This window comes from Thamnophis elegans, chromosome 6 (assembly GCF_009769535.1).
Source record: "Thamnophis elegans isolate rThaEle1 chromosome 6, rThaEle1.pri, whole genome shotgun sequence".
Classification (NCBI taxonomy): Eukaryota; Metazoa; Chordata; class Lepidosauria; order Squamata; family Colubridae; genus Thamnophis; species Thamnophis elegans.
Window position 1 is genome coordinate 29,339,393 of NC_045546.1, and position 11,380 is coordinate 29,350,772.

Genomic DNA, 11,380 nt, shown 5'->3' on the forward strand with positions numbered 1-11,380 from the left:
TCATGAAGAAAAGAGCACCTAAGGGAAGGGAAGGGAAAGGAAAGGAAGGGAAGGGAAGGGAAAGGAAAGGAAGGGAAGGGGAAAAGATCGTACAGTGGGAAATCTGTACCTATGAACAGTTCTCACCACAAGCAAATCAGGTGCTGACCCAAAAATCCCCTAAATGTTTCACTCTGTTCATGAACACATCCCCAGGTAGTGATCAAACACAGCCACAGCGATTTTCCGTGCCAGAGAGATTTCCCCTTCTGTGCCTTTTTTTGTGTGTGTGCATGCATGCACAGTCAGTCTTGCTTCCAGTCACGATCAAATCGGGTGCCGATCGAAGTCCTAAAACAGATTACGGTCATGACCTGAGATCCCACTGTATAAGGTTCTGGAAAATTGATAAAAGACATATCTAATTTGTTTGAGGACAAATGTAACTTAACACCACCCTCTCAGAGTGAGACATACTTATAGACATAATTATAGACATATTAAATTGACAGTTTGTCTTTGCTATAGAGCTTAAGAAGGCGCATATAATGCTGTGTTCTCTAATTTTTCACACAAGTCTGGAACCAGAAAAAGAGTCTGGTTCAAACTGAGCCAGGATCAGATTCAAGTCCAGCATTTTAAATATCATACTATATTCCTTGTCCTGCTGCCCCATAGGCCCTTCAGCTGCTTACCTTAGGACTGTTCCAGCCAGGCCTCCCAATCACCGACACCTGTCTCACTGCTGCCCAATTTCTTCTGCTGCCACTTGCAGAAGGACGTCACGTGGTGCGTCATTCCAGTGCTGCTGCTCATGGCAAGAGGCATATGCCTCATTGTGCTGGTATTGCCACTCATGGCAGGAGGCCACCTTGCGCATCATGCCAGTGCCGCCGATTGTGGCAGGATGCCACGTGCTGCGATGCGCCATGCAGCCTCCCACCGCGAGTGGCAACACTGGCAGAATAAAATCATTTTTCTTTTCAGATAATTTTCTTTTCAGTTTCTTTCACCAAGTTGAAAGAAATTTGCTACCAAAAATGCAGGGAAAAAATCATCTAAGCTACAAAAATGTGAGTAATTTCCCATAATTCTTTCTCAATGGTTTTATTTAAAGTGAGGAACAAGTACTTTGGGGATATCCATATTTTACCAGCACTTTCCTACGGCTTTGCAAATTTTCCCACTCACCTGCCCATTCCTAAAATCTTCCAGGATCTTTAACTGTATGATTTACCACAACCATTCAATTTAATGTGGCTTTACAATACATGAGATGTATGTTAGAAAAAAAAGAAGAACTGGATTTGGGGAAAGCACATCAAACTGACCAGGTAATATCCCTGTGCCTTATGAATATGTGCCTGGTAAAGCTATCACCAAAATGAGAATCTCCAGATTTTTTGTCTCATCTAGCCATACAGTCTCATCAGTTCCAGATTACAGGCCTTGTGTATGATTTCTTCCCCATGGTAGTTTTTCCATCTCTTCTTCTTCTGTAATGGAGTCATGTCTGTCACCATGTGGAAAGAAAGTGTCAAACGTGAACTGCTTTTGTGCGTGTTGTAACTTCCTTTATTATTCCCTTTTCACCATTCCTGTATAGTAAGTGTATGGGGTATTCAGGGAAGGGTAGCACCTCTGGTGTAGGGCATGCCATGTCCTTTTAGGGCAACTTTTTGGGTCAGCTCATCCACCTTTGGTCCCCACCTGTCACTCAGCTCTTACCTGTGGCTCCTAGGAGCTGTAGCATGTACAGCAGTCGCACTCCAGGTAACAGCTTCGACAGGCTGGCCAAATCAGGTTGAGAGTAGTGATTGGGTCATTGACCTTTGGTGAGATAGGGACTTGTATATCCCAAGCATGTGAAGACAGATTCCAGTGGATTGAGTGGATGAAGCTTACTAGAATAGGACAAGGGTCATGAAGGAAGTCTCTGCAAGCGATGTAGTAAGCTAAGAGCACAGCAAGATGCAAAAGACACCCTGGTCAAACACTGCGCCCAACCCATCTCCAATTGTCTTGACTCTTGTCCTGCTATTGGAGCAAGATGGAATCTGGGAAGAGAGAGTGAAGCTGACTCTGCACACCTCTTCCTCACTTTAATCCAATTCACGTGCAGATTTTGACAACCAGATGTCAAGGTACTATTTGAATACATTGGACGGACATCATCATAGTAAGAATAAGTAGGAATGTTTGCTTTTCTTTAAAAAAATCAATATGTATGCATTTTTCCATAAATAGGACAGAATCAATTTCAAAATACTAAATAGAGAAGAAAGAAAAATGGAGAGATTCATCCACATAGGCAAAGGATTTTGAGAATTGTATTTACACACTGATTTTTTTATTGACAGATTCTATAATAGTCATAACAGTCTTTCTCTTGCAGAGAAGCTGTTCCTATTGAAATTGGCTGGGTAAGACAAAATGAAAATGTTGTCAGTTCATTATATTTTCATTCTTTTTTCTTTAATGAACATAGATCAGTTTTTGGAATTTGTTCAAAAACAGGAGAGAAGCAAACTGATTTTGAAAACACAAGGAACAGGTTACAATCTTCCCTCTGTCTGGTTCATGACATCTGAAGCCTAGATAAATTTATGAAGTTAAATTGATGAAGCCTAGATAAATTTACGATGTTACAAATCATCAGTACATACATTCCATCAGATCGAACTGAAATCTGAGTCTCAATTTTTTTTAAAAAAAAATGAAGTATTTGCTCACAAAACCCTTTCATTCAAAAACAAATATCTAGTACTTAAACATATTGTACATTTACCTTTTATTTTGTGATCTTTTTAATGTAAATTATTGCAAGGGTTGATGATTCTTAGGCATACAGATCAAATAAGCGGAAGCTGTGAAAAGATTAGTGCTCTAAATACATTTCTATGTACTAATATGCCACCTAGTGGCAAAAGAATATACTTTTTTCCAAACATAAAATATCTTGAGTATCTGTGCCACTAGGTGGCAGAAACAAAATGCAGTGCTCATTTAAGTATGATGTTTCTATCTATGTGCAGTTTGAATGGGGTATATTCCCATTATATTCCGTAAAAAAAGAAAATTTAATCTATGCTAAATTAAATCTTCTCTAATCATTTCTGGAATACCTGCTCTGTAAGTATTTGGGGGAGAAATGGTGAATACGTTAAATATTCCTAAATAAAGACTCGCTGGGGAAGAGCCTAATGTTGGGAAAGATTAAGGGCAAAAGAAGAAAGGGACGACAGAGAATGAGGTGGCTGGATTGAGTCACCAAAGCAGTAGGTATGAGCTTAAATGGACTCCAGAGGATGGTAGAGAACAGGAAGACCTGAAGGAACATTGTTCATGGGGCTGCGATGGGTCGGACACGACTTCGTAACTAACAACAACAACAAAAAAATTCTTCTGGATAACAATGAACTTGGTATGCCCATCTAAATCCTTCCTTGCCTTAGTTTGTCTATTGAAGTTAGAAAAAAATAATTTTCCAATAAGAAATAAAAAGGGTTCAGTTAATCCAGTCTATCTTCAGGGAAGATATATTTACGAATAAAGGCAAATGAAGAATCCTGCAAAATACATTTAAACAAATCCAGGTATTCACATGGATAATATAATTCTACTCAGTTAATCATATTGAAAGAACATGTAAGCAGTCACTTGCTCTGTTTTGCCCAAGAAAAAATGCCTAAAGATTTTTTTTTAAAAGGCTGAAATGTAGAATTCTCCTTTGCAAGGTGTTCATTGTCAAGTGCTGTCCCCATCAAACAACCTTCCTAATCTAAACAAGTAGCTGTACCCAAACCAGGGAGCCAATGCAAAGAATATAGCAATGCCATTGAAGCCTATCCAAAATTCTGGTAGTCCAAAGATTAACAGAATAATAAAATGTATCTAGTTGGTCAGGAGTCTGTGCAGTATGTCAAAAATGGCAGTTTTGAATCTCGGGAGTGGGATCATATGCCACCAAATCCAATAAGTGAAATTTCTTACAGCTCTTGCCAAAACACCCATCTTGGAGGATAAATGGAGTGCAGGTTGTAAGCTGGGAAGTTCTGCTCACATTTTGAGCCATCTCTTAGTGTCCATCAAAACCATCCAAAGTGTAGGATCCTATAACAAAAAGTCTTCAGACTTTTTTATTTGCTGGAAGCCTCTCAACAGACAATGTCCCTGGCATCTTTCAACAACTTATCAACAAGACATCCAGTAGAAATGTATGGGTTAGTGAAAAATAGGATCTAACAGTGTAAATTCTGATGCATCATAGACATTCACTTTTGTCTTAGGAGCAGCTACATCTAAGAAGCAGCTGCATCAAAAAGCATCTTTGAGAGTTACTTTTCATTTGAAGCTGTGTTTTTCAAAGTTTTGTACACAGTCTTCATCTAAAGGGCACCTAAAGCACCAATACAGTGGTACTCCATATTGGAGAAAGAAGGAATACTGGAAAAAATGCAGCAATTCTTCTTAATCTCTGCTTTAAACACACACACAGAGGCAAAGACTTCCTTACAGCATTTTAATATTGTAGTTGAGTTAGGGATTCCACAGTCACATTTAAATAAGTACATCAGTATTATATTTGTGCAATTAACTCTCCTATGTAACTAGCAGTTTTTTGTTCAGTGATTACATTTATTTATCTAGGTATCAGACCACATGTTTTATAGCTCTAAAATTTAAGGGCTATTTCCTAGTCTATTGAAAATCTGCATTTTCCACTAAAGTTTTCTAGAAAAGAAGAGTTCCGATTGCAACTTTCAGCCCTTTCTACCAGCCTGTTCTTTTTACTCCCATCGCAAATTGTCCCTTTAAATGAAATTGCAAATGGACCATTGAAAAGAATTAAATAAAATACAGTTTAATCCAGGGGTGAAATCCACTTACTTTTGCTGCCAGTTCGGTAGCAATGTGAGTCCAGGTGGGTGGGCGGAGTTTGCTACCGAGCGCCTGCAAAGGTGAGCGAATGGGGGGAAGGTGAATCCACTGTGCCACGTGATTTAGATTAGCTAGAAAGCAGGAAATTCTGCTTTCTCGTTAATATAAATCTTGCATCATAGTTGATCGTCAGAAAAAACTATTTGCCCGAACCAGTTTCATTTTTTTTTACTATCAGATCAGGCGAACTGGTCCAAACCAGTAGCATTTCACCCCTGGTTCAATCCATAATTGCAATTGGGTTGTTGCAAGTCTGAAGTAAAATATGACAGAACATGCAAAGAAATACAAGGAAGTAGGAAAGTTAAGTCTGCTTTAGGTTTAGAATGGGTTAGCGTGATTTAAAGGAACACTAAGTAAACCAGCATGACACAAGCTAATATTTTCGCAGTCCTGAAATGAGCATGTAAGAAGGATCAATTTAACAGACATTTTATAAAGTTATTCAATGGATTTTATTTTTCTCTATACATTTTAGACTCCCTGCAATAGGAGCTATCTTGCAGCAGAGGGCACCAAAGACTATCACATAGGTGTATTCATTTAGTGGTGTAAATCAAAGATTGTAATGAAAAGCTAAAGAAATATTTTATAATCTAACAGTCTCAGGAATTTTGAAATTTATGATATCTAAAAAAATTGTTTACAATTAATAATAGGGGAAACAATATTAAACACACTCATAATTCAAAGGAAGACATTTATTACAATGATAAGCAAATTCTCTGAAACAAGTAGCTATTTTAATAACTTTTCTCCTGCTTTCATTTTGGTTAATGTATTAATCAATTGTAAAAGTAAATTTTCTAGCTAATATATCATGACAACTTGAGTTGACCTGCACTTCCAAATTTTAAAGAAGGATACACTGCCAGTCCTCCTTTAAGATGTGTTTCTGAGGTAAAATGCAGTCATAACTATGTGATTTCTCTTTCAATATAAAAGTTTTATTTTATTCCAAGTTTCCTTGAACTTTTCCTCCTCTCCTTAATAAGCAAGTAATCATGCATACCAATCAGTCTTGCACTTCCTAGGACTAAGACAGAGTAATTCAGAGGTGGTATTCAGCCAGTTCTGGCCAACAGGTAGCGGAAATTTTGAGTAGTTTAGAGAACCGGCAAATACCACCTCTGGCTGGCTCTGCCCCCATCTATTCTCTACCTCCTGAATCCCTGCTGATCAGCTAGGTTGTCCTGCACAGGAGAACAGAGATGAAAAGCAGGTTAGTGGGCTGGGGAGAGAATGGGAATTTTACAGTATCCTTGCCCAAGAGTCGGTGGGAAATGGAGATTTTACAGTATCCTTTCCCTATACAGTGGAGATTGTATAGTATCCTTACCCTGGAATGCGGAAGTAATAGGGATTTTGCAGTATCCTTCTCCCAGGAGTGGGGAGGGAATGAGAATTTTGCACTATTCTTCCCCTGCCACACCCACCAACTCATGCTCACCAATCCACCAATCCACGCCCACAGAACTGGTAGTAAAAAAGTTTGAATTCCACCACTGGAGTACTTTGTCCAACGTCACCTAGATGCCTTTATGAATAAGGTGAGAATAAAACTCACCATCTCCCCATTTCCAGCCTGTTGCTTTAACCACTATATCAAATTGAATAACTCTCTTTCAGCAATGCATTATGATATAGAATAACTTATACTTGCTACTTATATTTTTCTGAAATCCAAATTTTCTTTCTCTGAATCATGCTGGCATGTGGCACACCTTATCCCAACCTGATGTTTTCCAGATTTGCTTGGAATCTGGATGTAAGCATATTTGAGATATGCTAGATAGTAGGCCAGAGCTGAACTAACACATTTGGATATTGAGAGTTCTCTTTATTACTAAAGTCTGAGTGAACAATAAATTCCAGCAAATTATTTATTCAAATGTATTGTAGCTCCAAGTTCTGATGATTGATAGGATTGAGAAGGTTTACTCAGTCTGCTCTAATAGTGTCTGCCCATTACAAATGAAAACTATATTTCATATGGTTGCTTCTAGTATTTCTATTAGTTCCCTTCTTTTAAATTTACATTCAAGATTATGAATGCAAAACAGAATTTTAATGATGGGGGATGGGTTGCATTGGTGGAAAGATGGTGACATATACAAAGCCAGAAAAAAAAAACTTGTCATTTTTGGACAACTCTTATTATTATTATGGTGAAGTCTCCTTTTAAGGGAACTTGACTCTTGATCATCCCATCATGAATATGAGACAGAGGAATGGACATTGTCTTCTACTCATTTCTAGTTCATCATATATGCAATTTCTGTTCACTTTGTCATGCTCCAGTTGAAATATATTTTCTGACTTCTGTTAGTTCAAGTGTTGCCATCTGTTTTGTCCACTGTGTTTTAATTTACTCTTTAAAAAAATCCTTGAATTTACACAGAGACAGGATGCTGCCATTTGACCCCATTTTTTCTCAAAGTCTGCTGCAGATTGTTCTATTTTCTCAGGATCATAGTAATTATAACACTTATTTAACATGAAGAACATCAGAGTTCAAAACCTTGCAATAACTATTTGCGTTAGTATCATTATTCTACCTTTAATTTGTCTCCCTCCTTCCTCTTAAACTGCTTTAAAAAGCCCCACTGACATTCTTTAATTTTCCAGGCACTTGAGTTACAATGGCTTCACTGCAACTGAGCTATTTGGAAGCTAAGGATAAAATGATTTATCTGGGATTAGAAAAAAGATAAAATTGTGTACTGGTGATTTTTTTTAAAAGTGAAAAAGTAGAATAGTTCAAGGGAAAAAGTGATATACGTGTGTGTGTTTGAAAGTCTCTGTTAAGGTTTGAACTAGAAACATTCTGCATGTCACACAAATATTATAACCACTATGCCACTGAGAAGCACCTGTAACAGAAACTATAGCAGACTACCTTAAAGAAAACCTGAAAAAATACAAGAAAGAGTTTAGTTTTCATTTTAAATGTTACGAGGTGTGTGTGTGTGTGTGTGTGTTTGTGTGTGTGTGTGTGTGTGTGTGTGTATTCAGTGGTGGAATTAAAATAATTTAACAACCGGTTCTCTGCTTTAATGATCAGCTGGGCAGGTGGGGCTCAGTGGTCATGTGACTGGGTGGCCGTGGCCAACTCAATGTCACTCATATTGATGGGCTCTTTGCCTTAGCTGTTACAATGTAATAAGGGTTAACTGGAGACATAATTTCTGTAAGTTTAATAAAGAATAGGCTAGTAACAACACCAGAATGTTTCTTTCCTGCCTTTCTTACAGGATTAGTCCTGTAAAGTGGATGAGATTTCTTCCAACAACCGGTTCTCTGAATAGGTGCGAATTGGCTGAATCCCATCACTGTATATATTAATGCTTTAACTTCTTTATATATAATTTCAATTTCAATTATATTTAATAAAAGTTTTTGTCTTAAGACTTGCTCACAGCTACTTTCTTGGGAGTGAATAACAGGAAGGAATTGTCAAGTCAATATTATGTTGGGCTATTGTCCAAATTGAATTCTTTATTAAACTGCAAATGTATTTCAGATAGGATTTTTTCTTAATCTAATTTAAAGTTATGGTGGAAGAAACACAAGACAGGTTAAGGATGCGGTACTGATATGCTTACAGACAGATCCATACAGGTTTCTTGACAAGAGGACTGAAGCGACTTGCCATTATATTCTTGGGATATTTTTTGGAATTTCTTCACCTACAGCACTAATATCTACCGATATCATCCATACAGCTACTTCTGATCCTATTCAGCGTTTTTAGAACAGTGAAGATGAACTAGTTTTTGCCACCTGGCTGGCATTTTGTTGATATTAATGTATCACTACACCTTATATATGGTACCATTAAATGTTTTTAAAGGATCCACAAATATTTCTCAAGTATCTTGTCCCAAGTATTTGCCATAGAAAATTTAAACTTGAATTATTAATGTTGACTTACATGTAATATTGTTTTATCTATTATCTAGATAGTTTTTAAAGGTTTCTGTTTCTAAGACAAATTTGCAGAGATGTTGGGGTTTTGATCCAACATATATGAGGATAGTAGTAGCCAATGAAGCACCCATCAAATTGGTTTGGTTTGATTTGGTTTGGTTTATTAGATTTATATGCCGCCCTTCTCCCAAGTGTCACCAACACTTAACTTTCCAGTCTTCTATTCCCTCACTCAAATAATTGATTTTTCTTTTATTATTAGCCATTTCCTGAGCATAGGATATACACACCTACATATTTCCATCTCACTTTCTTAGTATGTAATTTTAAGAATAATTCTGATTCAGGATGGAACAATTGATTTCACATCATGTATGCAATGCAAAATGTAGAATTTACCATGGAATTTCATTATGATCGATAGAGTGTTACTCTGTCAAATGCAATTTAAGAGATCTTTTTAGGCAGGAGCGCTGTGCACATGTCTAAATGAAAGGATGTGCATCATGTTAGCATTTAATAATCCTGTTATGATTCTGTATTATTTGTTGCTGCAGCATTGAATGCCTTTCATTGCCCATCCCTGTGAAAATCAAAGCTTTTCTGGAACTCCTGTTGCTCCACTCCATGGGCATCATGCTACAAGACCATAAATGTTATACTGAAAATCATTCCCTTTCCCGATTACCAAATAAATAATTACGCAGTCTCCTCTGGGATTGAAGCCATTTGCTGATTGGTTCCATGTTTTATTGATTAGAGTGCTGTGATGAATTGGTCTCTGAAGGGGGGGATGTCTGGCTGTAAGCAGATGGTTGTGAATGTGCAGAATTCTAATGATCCTTTGCATTCAAGGGCCATCACGTGATGAAAATTGGGACAGCTAAAATTGGGACAGCAGATAAAAAGAAAATTCATAGAGACCTCTTGCTCACATCATGTAAAGGGATTTATTGCTGACCTTGGGAAGGTATGAAAGAGACATCAAAGGAAAAAAAGTAAGCTGTTTTAAGGAGGGACATGGAAGAGACTACAGGAAAAACGAGAAAAAACGATCACCTTATTCCACCTTGATTTGGTTTAGTACAAGACAGGATTGAGGAAAGACCCGGACAGACTTTCAAGATTCTTTAAACATACTCTAGGACAACAACGTAACAGTTTTAGAATCCTTGTGATGTCTGTTTCGTGACCTGATCTACTTTGAAGAACTGACTCATTAAAATTGTCAAGATAGGAATAAGCCATTTAGGGGAAATAGATGATTCTTCCAATTCTACGTGGTCTGAATCTAATTTGAGTTTCTGAATTCCACTGAGAGCAAAAGCAACATTGTGAATTGTGCACAGGGACAATAATCAACACCCATTCTTTTAATATACCATAATACAAGATGCAGGATTCCCATTCATCTGCTTGCTTGGTTGTTGCTTTTCAAAGAATTAAACCATCTTTCAGGCTAGAATTGCCTTTTAGTTGATATTTTTCAATCTTTTTTTTTTAAAGAAAGGAACAAGAGATGCTCAGGAACCCTTTAGCTTAACTGCATTTTGATTTGGTAAAACTTTGAAAGGAAATTTTGCTGCCTATGGATTCTTTCAAAGGTTGTCTAATTTTTAGTGTGATGGTAAGGGGAAAAATGCACAAATAGATATACTTAATTTCTGTTTTTTATTAAATGCAACAGTCCAGTACATAATATCCCTACCCAGCGCAGAATCCTATCCAAAGACCATCAGTCTGAAAACCAATATATTTCCTCAGATTGAGGGGAAAGATAGTAATGAGAATGTTATTCCCATATAATCCATTTCATATATATTACATCATATGTAATTTTTGTTCTTTTTTTTTGTCTCCTTTTTCTCATCTCATAGGACCTGGTACAGGAATTGCAGGCAATGGATCTATGTGTTTGGCCGTACCACTGTGGCTGTTGGCAGTGTCCGTGTTCTGCCTACTCAGTAAATGTTAATAACAGCTGAAATAAAAACCCAGAAACATCAAGAACAACACACAAAGCAAAAGAAAAAAAATGTCATACAGGAGACAGAGCAAGAGAGAGTGGGGGGAGGGAAAGGACAACTTCTTTCACAACTTTTGTGTGTGCTGAAACAAAGGGAAGAAATTTCAGTGAAAGAAGAATCAGCCACATTTATTATAACAACTGTCAAGCCACTGACCATCCTGGAATATGGGAGACAGATTATCACACAATGAAGGCTGAATTCTGCTAAGGATGCTGAGATGCTGTAAAAAGAAACAATGAAATTTCACTTTATTATCTCCATTCTCTCATATAATTTTCTCCTCCCTCTTTCCTTATTTCCCTCCTTCCTTCCCTCCCTCTCTCCTTCAAGGAAAGAAATGGCCTTTGCTTTGATGTTGATAGCCATACTCTTTTAATTGGCTTGGTAATTTCTTAAACTGATATTTAGCTTTTTCAGATACCTGTAAAGAATGATACAGAGTTCTCTAGCATACTGGTGTCCCATGAAGAAACTCCGCACAGCCCTTACCTCACTGTCTC

The 11,380-nt window shown here is 37.4% G+C and overlaps 1 protein-coding gene across 1 annotated transcript in view; it reads left to right on the plus strand.

Moving 5' to 3' along the window:
* LSAMP (limbic system associated membrane protein) overlaps window positions 1-11,018 on the plus strand; it is a 491,916-nt gene extending 480,898 nt beyond the window's left edge. Inside the window, exon 8 of the mRNA XM_032219924.1 lies at window positions 10,728-11,018. Coding sequence (XP_032075815.1) covers window positions 10,728-10,825 — 98 coding nt within the window. The 3' untranslated portion in view covers window positions 10,826-11,018. The remainder of the gene's footprint in view (window positions 1-10,727) is intronic.
* Window positions 11,019-11,380: the final 362 nt, after the last annotated feature.